At 44.9% G+C, this 16955-nt stretch overlaps 1 protein-coding gene across 1 annotated transcript; it reads left to right on the top strand.

Annotated features, from left to right (window-relative positions):
• The first annotated feature begins 7473 nt into the window (after positions 1-7473).
• On the top strand, positions 7474-14207 carry LOC102567907 (acidic mammalian chitinase). The gene is made up of 11 exons (XM_059717121.1): positions 7474-7632; positions 8282-8311; positions 8444-8645; positions 9000-9056; positions 9680-9845; positions 10528-10652; positions 11455-11578; positions 11694-11879; positions 12682-12801; positions 13179-13320; positions 13857-14207. Exons 1-11 carry the CDS (start codon positions 7608-7610, stop codon positions 14159-14161), a joined length of 1482 nt encoding a protein of 493 aa, XP_059573104.1. The 5' UTR covers positions 7474-7607; the 3' UTR covers positions 14162-14207.
• The last annotated feature ends 2748 nt before the right edge of the window (positions 14208-16955 follow it).

The following is a 16955-nucleotide window of genomic DNA, read 5'->3' as shown; positions in this document are numbered from 1 at the left end:
CTCCTGATGTGTGAGATAAAGAGAAAGGCCCCAGAACAGACAAATACTGAGCTTCTACAGCTGCTAATCAGAGTCAAGCTCTTAAAAAAAGAAAATGCCTGACCACAACTGACTACTCACTCCTACTTGAAGCTGCATGCCATGTTGCTGCGGGAAGCTTAGCTTCCCAGTGCCCTCTCTCTAGGTTTCCTTAGCAGACTACTTAGATGAGGAAGAAAGGGCAGATAGGGCAAGGGAAGCAGTTTTTAAGGACTCCTCATTGCACATGCCCAGCTTCTTCACTAATCACATCTCCCACCCTGCTTGATCAGAGCCTCCCTTGGCACCTGGATCATTACTCATTAGACCCTACCACAGATGCATCTTGTTAGCTTGGCAAGCCCTCCCTGGAGCAGGAACAGAGCAGAAGTGGGGGAAAGTAAATTTAAAGGAATAGCATTTCCCCACTGAAAGGTCAGAGTAGGTATGGGCCAAAGGCACAACGTGCCATGCCTAGCACAGAATCCACATTTGGCCTCTAGTCACCATCATAATATATGAAAGTGTTTCTGAAAGTAACAGCAGTTTTGAAATGAAATCATTTTGTGTGCAATGATCATTTACTGAACCACATCGTGCCTTGACATAGTGGTGAATGATGGGTATGTTTGCTGATGCGCCAGCAGCGTTTTCCGCTCTGGTGAAGTTTCCCACTCACCCACTACGCACAAAGTGACTTAATTTTGAAACTGCTGTTACTTTCTGAAACACCCTTGTGAGCAGTAAGTGGCGATAATAAGAATAAGTCACCTGCTGCTTTCCAGGACTTTTGCAAGCCCTAAACTGCATGCAGGAAATGCCAAGATGCTTCCAGGGGATGTTCCTAAAAATGGATTGTTTGGAAGGTTTTCGGGGGAAGAGCTTTCACGTGCTAAACATATATGAGCCTGCCCCTGCTCAGCCTGGATATTCTGTAGAGAAGATATGTGAAATATCTCACACTCCCTTTTGAGCTAATTTGGAAAACAGAGTAAGGGAAATTCTGCTCTCAGCTTGCCTGGGTGTGAATCCAGGTTACCTTAAATGGATCTATAGGCCATGTTCAGTGTAACTAGGGTGAGCTTTGGCAAAAGGATGTAAAAGCCTGCCAGGAGGTCTTCAGAAATGCCTTTCAGAGCCTTGCACTGGAAAGCCAGTTAACTGGGAAGTGGAGTGTGTCTTGTCTCTCTGACGCTTTCAAACTGCTGCGTTCCTAAAGCCAAGGCAAACCTCAGAAGACAGGTACCAGTGTATAATGGAAAGTGAAAGGCCACTAGCAAATGCTGATCAAAAAGCTTGGATACTGTCTCGTCCCTGAAAACTGGCAAAGCATAGCAGTGTATCCAAGAACCCACATGAGAGGGGTAGTTACTGTGTCTGGTGCTGCTGATCAGAAGGTCTGAAGTTATGTGTATGTGTATGCACACAACCGCAGCCCCTTTGATCAGCAGCACCAAGTGCACCACCCCAAATATATGCAAACAGGGACTAGGTTACTGAGCAAGACTGGGGAATATATATATATATATATATGATTTAAGACATGATGGATGGGTTTGGGACACCTGTGCTGATCAGGAGCTATTTTCCTGGCTCTCTGCGCTCTTTTCTCTGTTAACAGGGCAAAATGCATTCATGAAAGCAAAATTAATGACCAGGTGATGTTGTTGTTGTTATTTCATTTGGAAATCATTCACAAATCGGTGTCATTACTAGTGAAAGCATTCAATATACACACTTATTCATTATACTCTGACTGATTGTTTGTGAACTTCAGGTTATGTCCAAACTCTCCCAAGTCTTTAAAAAAAAGGTATTTCTAACAATTAACTGAATCAGCATCAGCCAGCTGATCCAAAGCACTGGCTGATTAGTGTTGTCTGCTATTTTTGACACAGTATTCTGCTTACAGTAATGATGCTGCAGAGAAAGATGAAATACTGGGGCAGATTTTCAGAAAAGTTCAAGAGCAGCTGGTTGAGCTGAAATGCATGTGTTAATGGATCTTTATGTGCAATTGCAATTGTAAATTAAGCTCTGCGTAATTCCCCTGCCTCCACTCCCAGCATAGTTAATATTATGTAAAAATAGTCACCTGAAGGGCTAGATTTTCAGCTAGTGTAATTTGGTGCACTCTACTGATTCCAGTGGAGCTGTTTTCATGTAGAAAATGGTCTGAAAAAAACTAGGGCTGTCTTCTTATTGTTCCTCAGAGCCCAGGAAAGCTGGACTCACATAATCTTTCCCACTTAATTCCTTTGTAATTCTATTGACATCAATGCCTGGCCAAAACAGTCAAAGATGTGATTCTCATGATGCTATCTTAGTCAACCACCTGCTACACAAATATGGAAATACATACATAACAGGTATAAATTAAAGGGTTTTTCTGTAGGGAAAGTATTTCTGATCTGCTTATAATGTGCATGAAGTGGCATTGGTTGAAAATGTTTCTATAGAACCAGTTTCCATGAGACAATGCTTATTGGACAAAATTGAAACATTTTGTTTCATAAGGTCAAAATGTTTTGTTTCAGCTTTATCATTTAAAATTGTCGAGGCAGATTAGATTATAAAAGTTGACTCAATATAAAAGTCAAAATAAGGTCAAAAGTAAATATTCTGACCTCACTGAAATGATAAGTTTTGACACTGTTGTTTTGAAGTTTCTAAGTTGAAATATTTTAGAATTTTCATTTTATGGAAGAGTCTGAAATGTTGGGATATTATTGCAATTTAGGATAACAGGGAATTCTGGATTCTTGGAAACCCTTTTTTTATCGCATCTAACTGTTAGCTTCTGTTCGCATTTATAGTTTCATATTCCTCACTTATAATGAATCAAAAGAGCTCCCCTTGGCCTGAAATTTCTCATTCTTTGAGTTTTGTTGGAGGAGATTTGGGAGGAGTGGAGGGCTGGGGGAGAAGGGCAAGGAATGTTCAACCAAGCAAGTTACTCGTGATTTATGGGTCTTAGAAGGATTAGCAGCCTTTCCCTTGTCGATAATGGTTCCATAGCTTTTCTAACACCAGCGTTACTCAATAAAGCAAAAACCCAAAGCCTTTTGTACAAGCAAAATTCTTGCAAATGTATTCATTGGAGAGTTTTGCAGCATCCATTCTGCAGAGAAGTTCACAAATTTGCTGTTTTGTTTGGACTCAGAACAAACATTTTGGGGAGGGGAATGTACAATATTCCACACCGTGCCTCCTGCTCCACCTCAATTTATTTCCAAAGCAGCTGACAATCTGCAGTACTGCAGATGACACAGAGAGGTGTGGAGTTGCAGACACTTTGGAGGGCAGGACTGAGATTTTGAATGACCTGGATAAACTGGAGAAATGGTCCAAAATCAATCGGATGCAATTCAACAAAGACAAGTGCAAAGTCCAGCCCTTGGGATGGGATCATTGCATGCACAAATAGAGACTGGGGAAGAACTGGCTAGGCTGCAGTACTTCAGAGAAGGACCCAGTGGTTACAGAGCCAATTCTGTGCTCTTGTTGCAAAAATCCCAGTGGCATAGTGGGTTACATTTACAGGAGTTTCACTTGCAAATCAAGAGAAATAATTCTCAATAGGAGGGTGGTGAAGCACTGGAACAGGTAACCCAGAGAGGTGGTGGCTTCCCAATCCTTGGAGGTTTTTAAGACCAGGCTAGACAAAGCCTTGGCTGGGATGATGTAGTTGGGGCTGGTCCTGCTTTGAGCAGGGGGTTGGACTAGATGTGACCTCCTGAGGTCCCTTCAACCCTCATTTTCTATGATCCCATGATTCTGCCCTATTCGGTACTGGTGAGGCCTCACCTGGAGGATGGTGTCCAGTTCTGGGCCCCACCGTCCAAGAAGACTGTGGACAGAGTCCATTAGAGAGCAACACAAGTGAAGGCCCAGCAAACATGACTTATGAGGAAAGGCTGAAAGAGCTATGGCTATTTAGTTTAGAGAAGAAAAAGATGGAGAGGAGATTTGATAACAGTCTTCAAATACCAGAAGGGTCATTATACAAAGGACTGGAAATTTTCAAGAGCAGGCTATAAAAACACTTGATGGGGATGGTTTAAGGCATGGTAGTTATGGACCTTTATAGACTAACTAAGATACAGGTAGAGCACACAAGCTTTCCTGAACCCAAGTTCATTTAATCAGATGGATGGAAAGCAAGGATGAGCAGAAAGCGAAGTGTAAGAAGGAGAGATGGGATGCTTTAGTTGGGGCTGGTCCTGCCTTGAGCAGTAGGTTGGATGGCATGACCTCCTGAGGTCCCTTCCAACCTTATGATTATATAATACCTCTAATTCAAGGGTTTTTTTCTGGGAGTTTTTCCCTACTCTTCCTCCTTCCCTATATCAGGTTCCATACTTGAAAAAGAACAAGCTGAGAAGAGCCATGGTTTGGAAAATGGGCCTGGATGACCTTGCCGGTTCTTTCTGTGTGCAGAAGAAACCATGTCCTCTGAAAGGGGCTGTGAAAGCAGATCTGAGGTCTAGCAAACAAGCCAGCAGAGTCTGAAAGCTGTGAATATACCTACAGAAAGATGGGTGCGTACACTGGCTCCCGCTGAAGTCAAGAAGAAACGAACATATGTACGCGAAGGCAAAGTTCAGCCCTGTAATTTTAACTTTTCAAGGATGGAAATGGATGTTAAATGAACCACTGATCTTTCCCAGTCTAGCCTGGGGAAATGGTTTGATTGAACTGCTGTCAAGTCCTCCATAATTAAAATATATTTCCCAGATCCCACAGCAGAAGTCCAGCCTTCCCTGCCTTTCTCCTGCAGCACAAAACCACTTACGAGCTGTCTGAAAAAAATGTACAGCACTTGAAAAATGGCTAGACATTCTGCCTCCTTAATTACACCAAAGCAGAGTGGCATACATTTTAAATCAGCACAGGGTGTCCATGTATCAGCAGATGATCTGCACATTCCTTTTATTCTATGATTAGCAATAATAATACTTTGCCTCCAGATAGCTGCTTCTATTCGAGGATCTCAAAGAGCCTTACAAGCATTCATACATTCAAGCCCTCCAATGGCTTTGTGCTGAGTGAAATGTCCATTTTACAGATGAGTAAAATAAGACCAAGAAGGGCAAACTGCGCTTGCATTTACTTCTGTACCTAGAAGAGCCTGAAGATATATTTTAGGCCAAAGAGTTTCATAGTTTCATAGTAGCTAGGGTCAGGAGGGACCTGAACGGATCATCTAGCCTGACCCCCTGGGGATTAAGGTATAATCGTGCTCTTGAAGTTGGCCCATCCCCAAGAAGGGGAAATAAGACCCCAAATGGTGTTACCAATTGCCAATATTTGGTGTCTCCATTTACTATATAAACAGCCATACACCTCCAGCACACCTTCCCAAGGCTGAACAACAAGGATTTAATGCCGGCTGCCATCCAAATGAGCAGCTCAAGGAATACACAGCATAAAAAGTGACTGAAAGAAAAGAAAATATGGTCAGTCGCCGCTACATATAGACCTTCTGTCTTCCTTCCACCAATACATGACTGCTATGTAGTGCGACCATGACTCCCTCCATATGGGGCCTCACCAGGGCCAACATTCAGGTTTCCTCTCCTCGGTGACCTTAGCGAGTTGTACCTTGAACTGTGTAAAGCTGCAACAGGAGATTGGAAAGGCAATCATGGCATGGTGATATCATGCACCTACACAATATTTTTCTCATGGCCAAGAGTGGAATTACCCTTTGTCCATCTCAAATGCTGGGGACAATGTGACCCTGAAAAGCAGAGTTGGGGAATCAGATGTAAATAGAGCAGGGAATACCCAGCTCTATAAACATAAGCCCGTTCAAACCTACAGCCATCTGGTTATCACACCCCAAGTCCCATTATTTTCACCCTATGCAAGCATCTAGTCACCAGAGCTATGTAAAGTTATTCCATGACTGCTATTATAACTTCATCTTTTTCAAGGTCTTCTGCTTAACCTGTTCATGAAACATTCAGTAGGAGGTTTCCAAGGACAAAGTAGTGACTAGAGTTCCCTTGCCCCAGTCTGGCTCCGTCAGGAGCATTGGCTATATAATCTGTCCTCTCCTTTTACCAACAGAGCAGTTAGCAAGCCAGTGGTAAAAGCTGGGGTATGGCTCTGCACACACAGTGCCCCAAAAGATCTCCACGGGAGTTGCCCATTAGTAAGCTGCAACCCATTTCAGAGAAGCTTTGTCACACTCACTTCATTTATAGTTTACTTATAGTCTATCAGGTAGTCTGCTCAAATATTTAATAGACATGCTCCACATACCCACACGTGCTTGGCACTCCAACTGTGGAGTAAACCAGTTTATATCAACACCAGTATCCGTGGAAAATATAACCCCACTTTGGATGTGCTAGGAACAGTGATACTGCACTGAGCCATCGTGTTGCTCAAAATGACCCACCTGTTTAATTTTCTTGAAAGACGGGACAGAGTCACCAAAGGCCTTTGCAAAAGGAAGGGCACCAAGTTGGCATCATTTCACAGCTGCCGCTGTGATTCTGCTGGAAGCTATGCCCGACAGTCAGGTTAGCATCAGCTTAGTTCCCCACGTGCAGAGAAACGCATGGCAAACATTAAGCAAGATCACGGAGAGCAAGGGGAGCAGAGCTGGCAGAACGTCTGCTCTCTGGGACGCTCCGACATGTGTTGTTCCAAATCAGGACAAAACCAAAAACATCCAAAATTTTCCTGGAAGGAAAAATGTTCAAGACATCCCATTTAGACCAATCAAAACATTTATTCCAATTGCAATTACAAATAATTAAAGCCTGCCATTCCAATCAAGTCAACAGGCTTGTTCTTCCCCCATTTCATTTTCAAATTAAATTTGGTTAAAATCAGCAGGCTCCCACCAGAAGTGGCCATTTCAGTGAATTAGCAAACAGTTCTGCTGTCAGGATATCAGTCATTCTCCCCCTCCCCTGTTTGCCACTCGTGGTTTGGATGGGGATCACGGGGGCTAGAAGACCTCTGGACCTCCCTTCCAGCCCTACTTCTCCATGACTATATATGATTCCTGAAGTCCCTTGATATAAAGAGCCCCAAATTAAATAATGGGGAAAAGGAAAGAAAGAGTAAGTTTAGGAAAGGACCAGGCTGTTGTATTCTTCCTCCTCTTTTAAAATAGGCTTGTGGAGCTCCTAGCAATACCCTTTGTCCTGCATTACATAATAGTCTCACCCCTAGCAATACAGTGGCAAGCTCCATGCTGTTCCACACCCTTTGGTGGTTATGAAGGTTTTCTTACACAATAGCATGTCCTGTAAATATCCAGTGAAAGGATTAAATATTCTTCTGGGGCAACGAGGGAAACAGCCAATGCTTCCCTTTCAATCAGAGCCTTCTTATCCAGCAGCCTTGATTTGGGCTGATAGAAAATAAAGATAGTATTCAGAGCAGAAATCGGCTGGTGGCATGAGGTCTCTATTTTGGCTTAGTCCACCTGAAATTACAGATTAACTTTATGTTTAACGTATAGGATGGCGACGTGCACTGGTGTCACATGTGCAGCGGAGGAGGAACAGGACTTGCCCTATAAAAGCAAGGCAAGCGATGCATAGCGCCAGTACACAGGCACCAAAATGGGCAAGCTTCTGCTTCTGACTGGTAAGTACAGGGAGCAGCAGATCCTCAGTTTCTTCTCCCCCTAGGTCTCTAAAGAAGTAGAATATTTCCTGTCATGATACAGCTGCCTTTTCCTGCCTTTTCTGTCCATCTATCATCCTATATCATCTCCTCTCCCTATTTCATATTTCCCTAGATATCATCACCCACCATCTCCCTAGATATTTTCATCTCTCAAAAGACTTACCTATATAAATACTCATCACACTACTATTCAAGGTCATACATTGTTTTTCAGCAAGGGATGGGAGGGGTTTGAAGAGGAGGTAGCACCTTATGAATAAAAATGTTACTCTTAATTCTTATTCTTTTTATTAAAGAAAAGCCCTACACAGCTCATGGCAACTCTGGGTTATTGTGGATCCAGAAGATAATGGCTGGATCATAGTGCAGGTTATGTGGAACAAAAAAAATGAAAGCCATACCTAATAAGATCCAGAGCAGCATCAGTTTTAGTTATGGATATGTCCTATATTGGTCCACATCAGAGTTTATGGACCCAGTTTTACCCTCGCTTACCAAACTGCTACTGCCACAGACAGAGATGAGACTTCTTCAGTTCAGACTCCCCTAATCAGCTGGTCTTGATGGCTGAGCAACGAATGATGGAGCTTCTCTTTTCCTTCGACAGGTCTGGCCGTTCTGCTGCAGCTGCAGCTGGGTAAGTCCGATGTCTTTTTAATAGTAGTTTCATGTTTGAATCACAGGAGCTTAAGTCACATAGCTCAGCCTGCTTCCTTGGTTGTTTACTAATCAAGTCATGCTGCTGTGATCTTCTCCTTCCCAATTCTAGCCTCATCCACCAACATTGTGTGTTACTTCACCAACTGGTGCCAGTACCGGCCTGGAATTGCACGTTACATGCCAGAAGATGTTGACCCATGCCTGTGTACTCACATTATCTATGCCTTCGCCGGCATGCAAAACAACCAGATCCAGACCATCGAACCAAATGATGTGGCCCTCTACGCTGGCGTCAATGGACTCAAGAGCTAGTAAGTCGCATTTTGCTTGATGAGTTTCTCAGTCGACAATGCTGATGATCATCAATTGAAGCTAAGGGCTGGGTTATCCCACCGAGCTTTGTAGATTAGCTTAACCTGCCATGTAAGCCATGCAAAGATAACCTTACAATCACCAAGAGATTAGGACAGAAATTGGAAGGTAACTACAACTTAGAAATCTGCTCTCAGATATCCCTGTGCGATTACACTGATTTTAGTGAGGTTCAGTGGAAGCCACTAAGAACAAAAATGATCCCACTGTGTCCAAACGACTTCGAGTAACAACTATGATGAGCTTACTCACTCTTCTTCTTTTAATGACATTTCAAAATCACTTCTCTGCAGCAATCCGGACCTGAAAACCCTGCTGTCTGTTGGAGGCTGGAATTTCGGTACCCAAAAGTAAGGCCCCAATAGACGGTTTGAAGTTCTTCTTTCTCTATCCTTTTTTTGTCTCACCCTTTCCCACTAACTCCTACATCCTGGCCTGTATCTGGACACAGACCATTCAGCTAGCCAAGACCTTCCTACATGCCTGCCCCTAAACTTGGAGCAGCGTTGTCCAGGGAGCAAAGAACGAGACACCTCGCTGTGCTAGTCACAGCCAAATGGCAAAGTGATTCTGCAAGGGTTTAGGTTGTAGCCGTGTTGGTCTAAGGATATAGGCAGACAAGGTTCCTTGGGTAAATCTGATATCTTTTATTAGACCAACCCAAATGTTGGTCTAATATAAAGATATAAAGTGATTCTGTGCACTCATTTTGTCAACTGATCTGAAGCCCCTAACCACTTAATATGCTTCACTAATGGGTTTTCAGAAGAATTTGAATTTGGGACTTGTATTACTGACCTCTGCCGCTGGAGTTATAGGACCTTTATTAGCTGGATACACTGAATAGCTTGGTTTCCTCTGTATGGACCAGCTATTGGAGCTCATAACGCATTTAGAAACACACTACATCATACTTTGTGGCCATTTCACATGTCTGCTAGTCACCATTTATCCCCATTTTCATCACTTATAGGTTTTCCACCATGGTTTCCAATGCTCAGAACCGGCAGACCTTCATCCAGTCCGCCATCACTTTCCTTCGCAAGTACAGCTTTGATGGTCTGGACATTGACTGGGAATATCCTGGTAACAGAGGCAGCCCCGCTGATACTCAGCAGCTCTTCACTGTCTTGCTGAAGGTCAGCCTTTCTTGTATGCTAAGCTTTCATCCCAGGGACCAGGGCATCGTAGCTAGCAAGCGATATACTAGCTCATATGAACTATGCCACTAAAGTACATAGATACACATGGAGTTTGTTATGTAGCCTTTCTGCAAGGATACTGCCCTCTTACAGGAAAAGAGCATTGTTATAGTGCCAGGGATGTATTTTGCAGTATGAAGGATATTGCTCACTTTACATCATTCAAACCTGACTTGCTCCTACCATTATAAATGTATTTCTCATACTTAATAACGCTGGAAATACTGAATCCTAAAAAACAGAGGTTTATGGCAATGCTGTTTATTTAACCAAACAAAAAAAAGAATTCCAAACTATTAAAATCTTTCTACTTTATTTTTTCATCACGGGTTCTTTAGTATGAGACATGGTCCCATGTTAGAGAGCATTGGTCCTTTCGAGTCACTCAGAGAGTAGGTCAGGAATTCAAACTGTGATAATCAGTGTCTTGGGCAATATTTTGGAAAGCAGAACACGTATCCAAATATATCCACTGGTAGGACAAATATTTAATGGGTTGGGTAATGTTTTTCCTTCAAAATGTTTTCACTCTTTATCACGGCCCTTGGAGTGTGAAATCTGGTGACCATTGGCCTCTGCTCCGAACTGAGAGCCAAGACCGACGTGTTGTGTATTCCAGGAAATGTATGAAGCTTTCGAGGCAGAGGCTACAAAGAGCAACAAACCCAGGCTGCTGATCTCTGCCGCAGTGTCTGCTGGTGTGGGCACCATTGAAACTGCCTATCAGATCCCTCAGATGTCCAAGTAAGTGTGTCAGTAAGTTTCTAAACCAAGGGGGAACCAAAGAAGGGAAACTGAGGCAGCAGAAGCCAAGGGATAACAAACACTTGACAAAAATAATAAGTGTTTTGCAACTACATACAGCCAGGACGGTCATCTTGCCGGAGTCACTTGACCCCAGTTGTCTTTTCCTGCCTAGTGCAGGGGAACTGGACCCAATGATCTACAAGGTCCCTTCCACCCCCTAGCAATCTATGAATCTATGAAACCGTGAGTCCCAGCCAGCTCTTGCAGACCGAAGACAATAGCAATAAATGGGGTTTATCAATGGGAAGATTCTACACATCGTTTCAATGGAGGATATTAACAGGTTACGTGGGCTAGAATTAGCCAACCAAGAACTTCACACTGTCACTTCAACCCCTTGCTGTTACCTCATTTGCAAGTCTCTCTGCCTTTGCAGCATGCAAATAATGGTCACTTTTCACCACTAAAGTGAAACAGCAAAATGTTCCTGTTGTCTCATACATGCAGCTCATGATTTCCCAGGCTCAGTCACTTTCTCAGCCCAATTCTGTGCCAGCTTTCCCCCTTAGCAAAAGCCTGTTGGCATCACATAATTATGCCAGGGACATGTCTGACCCTTCTCATCCAGCCACACATTTTGCATTGCTCTGAAGTGTTAGTCATACAGCTGCGTGGGAGCCCTGACACCATGAGGGATGGTTGAGCACGTCAGATGGATGCTGCAGTCCATGTGTTGGGTAAATGGATGGATAACGAAACCCCTAGATTGATACCCATGGTCACTTGGTTTTCCTCAAAGGTACATGGACCTGATCAATGTGATGACCTACGACCTGAGGGGCTCCTGGGAAGGCTTCACAGGGGAGAACAGCCCTCTCTATGCAGGTCCTGCTGACCAGGGCTCATACATTTACTTCAATGTGGTGAGTAGCGTAGGCATTGTGCCATCACTTCATGCCACTGGGGCAGGGATGTGGTGGCTGGGATGCTCGGGCTCTATCCAGCTCCCTGCCTGGCTCACAATGCTGTCTCCTCTAGAACTACTCCATGAATTACTGGAAGGACAACGGTGCTCCCGCTGAGAAGCTGATGGTTGGATTCGGGGCTTATGCCCGCACCTTCACACTCAGCAACCCCTCTAACCATGGCCTGGCAGCTCCAACCGCTGGCCCAGGCGCAGCAGGAGAATACACCCAGTCAGCCGGGACCCTAGCCTACTTTGAGGTAAAGCTCCCTGAAAGCTTTCTTCCAAAATTGTTTTAAGAGGTAGAGATGCCCAGAAAGGATGGCACAAGGATGTTTTACAACCTGCTTGAGCATTGGAAACCAGAGCCAAAACCTAGCTACCCTGCAGGGTTTTCATTCTGAGGAGTTCAGCCCATTTTCACAGCGGCCTGGCAGTCCCCCATGGTGTGCAACCAGGATGAAAATGCTTATGCTTTGAAGTTGTTTGGGACAGGGGGCATCTTTCTGTTATCTGTGGGCACCTCTACATGTCTCCAAAAGGAAGTACTAAAGCATGGCGCAGTAACAATGTCACCTTATGGCAACATGTAGACGCACCCAGTAAGTACAGCACACAGGGGGGACCTGATCCGTGGCTGGGGCTTCTAGATATTGCTGTAGCACAAATAATTCATAATAATAATAATAGTAGTGTCCAATCTTGATGCACACAACAAAGACTATAGGGAACTATGGAACGATCTACTAAGGGACAAATCCCATTGATTGAGATCTCCAAACACTGGGTGGGGTGAAAAAAACAGGGCCAGCAGTTTTTAAGACATAAAATGCAATACTAGTGATATTACATTCTGACTCATGATGGCTTCCTATAGTCATGATGATATTTGCAGCTGACTTCTCTGATCATTCCTGATCATGGAAACTAGCCCTTGTCGGAGCAGTGTGTCTTAGGCCAGACAGGCCAGGGTCAATCCAGAATGCGCGAGGAGATGTATTAATGCTCTGCTACAGGCGTGACTTCCCTGAGCTGTCTTAACAAGCACTTTTTATGTCCCAGGTCTGCCAGTTCCTGAAAAGTGGGGCTACCACAGTGTGGAATGCTCCTCAGGAGACCCCGTATTCCTACAAAGGAAATCAGTGGATCGGCTATGACAACCCGAAGAGCTTTGCCATCAAGGTGAACCATTTTCTATATCCTCTTTGTGTTTTTAGGTGCAGCATTCACTGTACATCAATAATGTATTGAGGTAAAGTGCACCATTCACATAGAATATGTATTGCTCTAGTTCACTCTGAACCTCATCCAAAGACAAAAGAAGTCAACCAGAGCCCACAGGAGGCTTCAGTTCAGGTCTTGTGCTGGCTCTTGCCTCACTGACTGCTTGAGGGCTTTTAGTCCTGCTGATACAATAGGGACCACTCATGGTCACAATGACTGCAAAGTCTTCAGATTAGGTGTACATGCAGCATGAAGGAATGCAGAGGATGCCTAAGACACCTAAAAACCTTTACACCATCTGTTACAACTCTGTCTTGCATGATTGTCCTTCACAGGCTAAGTGGCTGCTGGAGAACAAGTTTGGAGGTGCCATGGTTTGGGCTATTGACCTGGATGACTTCCTCGGCACGTTCTGTGGGGAAGGCAAATACCCTCTGATGAATTCCTTGAAATCTGCCCTTGGCGTCACCACCCCCAGTAAGTAAATACACACAGCCCCCAGGCCTGGAGAGAGCTGCCCGGCAGCCCTCAGCTCATCCTGACCCACCTCTTCTGCTTCAGCTGCGGCAGCCTCCTCCTCTTTGGCCAGTCTCACACCCACCAGGCCCCTCCGGCCAACTCAAAAGGCTGCAGCCCATGGGCCTTTTCCTAGCTTATCATTTGGATGATATCAGTCTCTTCCCCAAGCCCCTCACCTATCTTTCCCTTCTCTGCTGCATCATGTTCTAGCTTATCTGCATCGTTATGGCTCATTGCAGCACTGCTTTCTGCCCACTTACTGCCCTCGTATCTTATTTGGTGCTCCTTGGTTCTGCCCATGATGACACCTCGCTCCCAGCCCACACACTTGCCACATGCACCTTTGCACGTCTTTCTCTTCGACACAGATCACTTCTCCAAGCAAGTCTGTTCACCTTCTGCCCTGCCCTCCACCACCCCTCTCCTCTCAGCATTGCCTCGAGCTTAGAAACCGGCACATTTTGATCCCTGTCCTTTGCATTTGCTTCTTCCAGACTGCAAGGTTCCAGCCACCACTCTTGGCACTGCTGCTAACCAGCCAGCCAAGCCAGCTACAGCTGCTCCCCCTGCCCCTGCTACCACCTCTGGTGGCAAACCAAGCTCTGGTGGCAAACCAAGCTCTGGTGGCAGCCCAAGCGGTGGCAACAGCAACTTCTGTGCTGGCAAGGCCAGTGGCCTCTACCCAGATCCCACCGATAAGAACAGCTTCTACAACTGCGTGAATGGAAGGACCTTCCAGGAGCACTGTGCGAATGGCCTGGTCTTTGACACCAGCTGCTCCTGCTGCAACTGGGCATGAACACAACAGCCACTGGACCCACTTCCACCCAATAGATACCGACAACGTAGTCAAAAGCATGATAAATAAATGTGCATTGCATTAAAATGGTCTCTCTCTCTCTTACTGAATATTCCCAGATGGGGTGCACTGGGGTGACTGAGTTGCCCAAGGTTTCAAAGCCAACTCTCAGATTGGGCAGCCTTTCTTCTAACAGCTTTGCAAATAGTGTTTGCAAAGCAAGAGTGGATTCAGGAGCTGAAATGAAAGTGAGAAACTGCTTCCCTTCCTGAGATGGGTGTTTAATAAATGGCAATATGGGCTAAGGGATAGAGCACTGGCCCAAGAGCTGGGATTTCTAACTTCAGTGAGATTCAGAGTCATTATTGTGCTCATATTGGGCTGGATGCAGGGAACCTGTCAGGACAAGTCCAGAATAAGACTCCGATTTATGTCTTTGGATCCATAGTGAAACATCTTAATCCCTTTGCCATTGCACAGCAAGAAATAACTGGGGGAATCTGGATGCTGGTCTGGTTAGTCATCTCTTCTTCACAGCTCGTGTCCATCTATTACCAGTAATTACTGTGCACGCATTAGTAACGATATTGCACATCCCTTGTTCTCTGCATGTCATTATTTCTTTTGGGAGGAAAACAAGCGTTCAAATCAAGCATGTGCTGTCTTTTTGTCCCTGTCCACCAGCTGTATAACCAGTGCCTGAATCCCGGCTGAGACCTCTAAGGGGAAGTTTATATTGCATTGTATCCCCACACCCTGGCTCACAACTTGTGAGCTTGAGACAAGTAAGCTCACCACGAGTTGTCCAAACTGTCTTGCCTTACATATGCTACCCACTAGGCACCCACGTCTTTACTGTCACTCCTGGTACGCTTCAAGCCCTAGGCTCTGGGGGCAGAGAGAGGGGTACACAACAGGTTTCCTGGCTGGCCTCTAGTTGGTCTGGTTCCTCTACATATTGTGGAGCCTTTCTAAGTGTGTGGTGCACCACAGGATAACACATTTTTCCTAAACAGCTTTCAGGGTGGAAGCCATTTTAATCTGTTATCATCATAAGTGTTCTGGCAGCACTTCTGTGCATTTTTACAGTGGGTGAAGCTATACGTGCTCATAGCCTGCCCTCCTGAAGTGAGTCAGCTGTACTGGGCACTACTCCCCGATTCTGCAGGCCCTGGTGAACCTCCAAGCTGGCTGGTCTGGAAGTTTAGTTACAGAGATGGACCTGCATAACTTGACTCACCAACTAGCTTCTGCTGCATAATACATTTGCAAGCATCCCCTCCCGAGAGAGAATAAAAATCAGGAAAATGATCAATCAACTCCTGAAGTAAGCTGGGGTGAAAGGTAGCTCCAAACGTACCCCCTCCTTCCCTTGCCAACAAAGGACCACAGGCTTCCTACGAAAGGTTAGAGGAAGAAAGGCGGTGGACTTGGTCAAGGGGGTTGTTTTCATTTTATGTATACAGGAAACGTACAGGATTAGGAGGACTAGAGCAATTCCTCATAGACTTGTGCCCAAAAGCTTGCAAAGAAATTTGTTCCAACTACTCAGTTGGTCTAATAAAAGAGATCACATCTACCCAAAGGAGCTTGCCTACCTAGGTCCTTAGACCAACACGGCTACAACCAAAAATCCTCCTTACAGACACGTACATAAATCACCCCACCAAATACCCTAGGAAATCTTCCACTGAAAAGCTCTAGTGAGGAATACGACAATGCTTGTAGCGCTGAGAACGGTTCCACATTAGACAGAGCACAGTTCACAAGCAATACAGAAACCCACTTTTAGCTTGGTCTCGTAGAACTGGAATCCACAGACAGTGCTTTGGCCAGAAAGGGTTAAATAATAAGGGGCATTGCTGTAATCTAGTCATAGAAAACTCAGATGCTTTCCTTTGCATGCCCATGCCACCCCAGTCCCCACATCATTTGCTGAAATGATGCAAATATTCCATAGGTGGGTGTGACAGATTCGTGACGATGATTTATGATAGTAATGATCACTGCAAAGCACTGAAGGCTTTGACACCAAATGGTTGCCTTGTGCCTGAAATTTTTCACTGTTTGGCAGCTCCTTTTAAAAACACATGGCTCAAATAAAGGCATAACTGTGGAAAGGCAGGAAGAGAAAGCTACAGGGAACTGCAGGAGTGGTGTCTGCTCTCTAGCCCTGTTGCTCCCAGCTGTGCTACACTGACACTGCAAAGTGGGCAGAACAAAGGGAGATACAGCTTAGCCCAGGTATGTACCAAAACCAGCTCAGGCCTTGCAAACTCAGGCCATACTCCTCACAAAACATAAAAGTTTTGTGGCTTTTGGGAACCAGGTGTCATGTACAGGAGGGTGAACATACAGATAGCTTGCACCACGACATAATAATAAGCAGCCAAGCTTTGCATTCACTCTTATTCAGATTACTGGTGTAGCTTAGTTCTCATTTGCTTTCCCAACCCCAGGTATGAATACTTTTTAAAGGGAACATGTGAGTGCTCAGGTTGCTTTAAGAACCACATTCCCTGAGACAGATTCCTCCACAGACTCCCCAAACCATGAAGCCTGGCAGTCGGTGCTCAGAAGAACCCATCACCTGGACCAGGGAAGGCCTTACATCAGGACTGAGGTGTAGTCACACAACTGTGTGCTCACCCCAGTTTAGCAGATTAGATGACATAAATGTAATTTATAGTCATAGAATCAGATTAGAAGGGACGTCAGGAGGTCACATCTAGTCCAACCCCCTGCTCAAAGCAGGACCAGCCCCAACTACATCATCTCAGCCAGGGCTTTGTTG

This window comes from Alligator mississippiensis, chromosome 14, assembly GCF_030867095.1.
Source record: "Alligator mississippiensis isolate rAllMis1 chromosome 14, rAllMis1, whole genome shotgun sequence".
NCBI classification, from domain to species: domain Eukaryota; kingdom Metazoa; phylum Chordata; order Crocodylia; family Alligatoridae; genus Alligator; species Alligator mississippiensis.
This window is presented reverse-complemented; position numbering and strand designations above follow the sequence as displayed.

What these genes read in the sequence shown, in the direction of transcription:
- LOC102567907 (XM_059717121.1), top strand. Translation starts at nt 7,608, where the DNA reads ATGGGCAAGCTTCTGCTTCTGACTG. An exon ending in TCTGCTGCAGCTGCAGCTGG is followed by an intron (nt 8,312 to 8,443) that starts GTAAGTCCGATG and finishes TCCCAATTCTAG; the next exon opens with CCTCATCCACCAACATTGTG. An exon ending in GGACCCTAGCCTACTTTGAG is followed by an intron (nt 11,880 to 12,681) that starts GTAAAGCTCCCT and finishes TTTATGTCCCAG; the next exon opens with GTCTGCCAGTTCCTGAAAAG.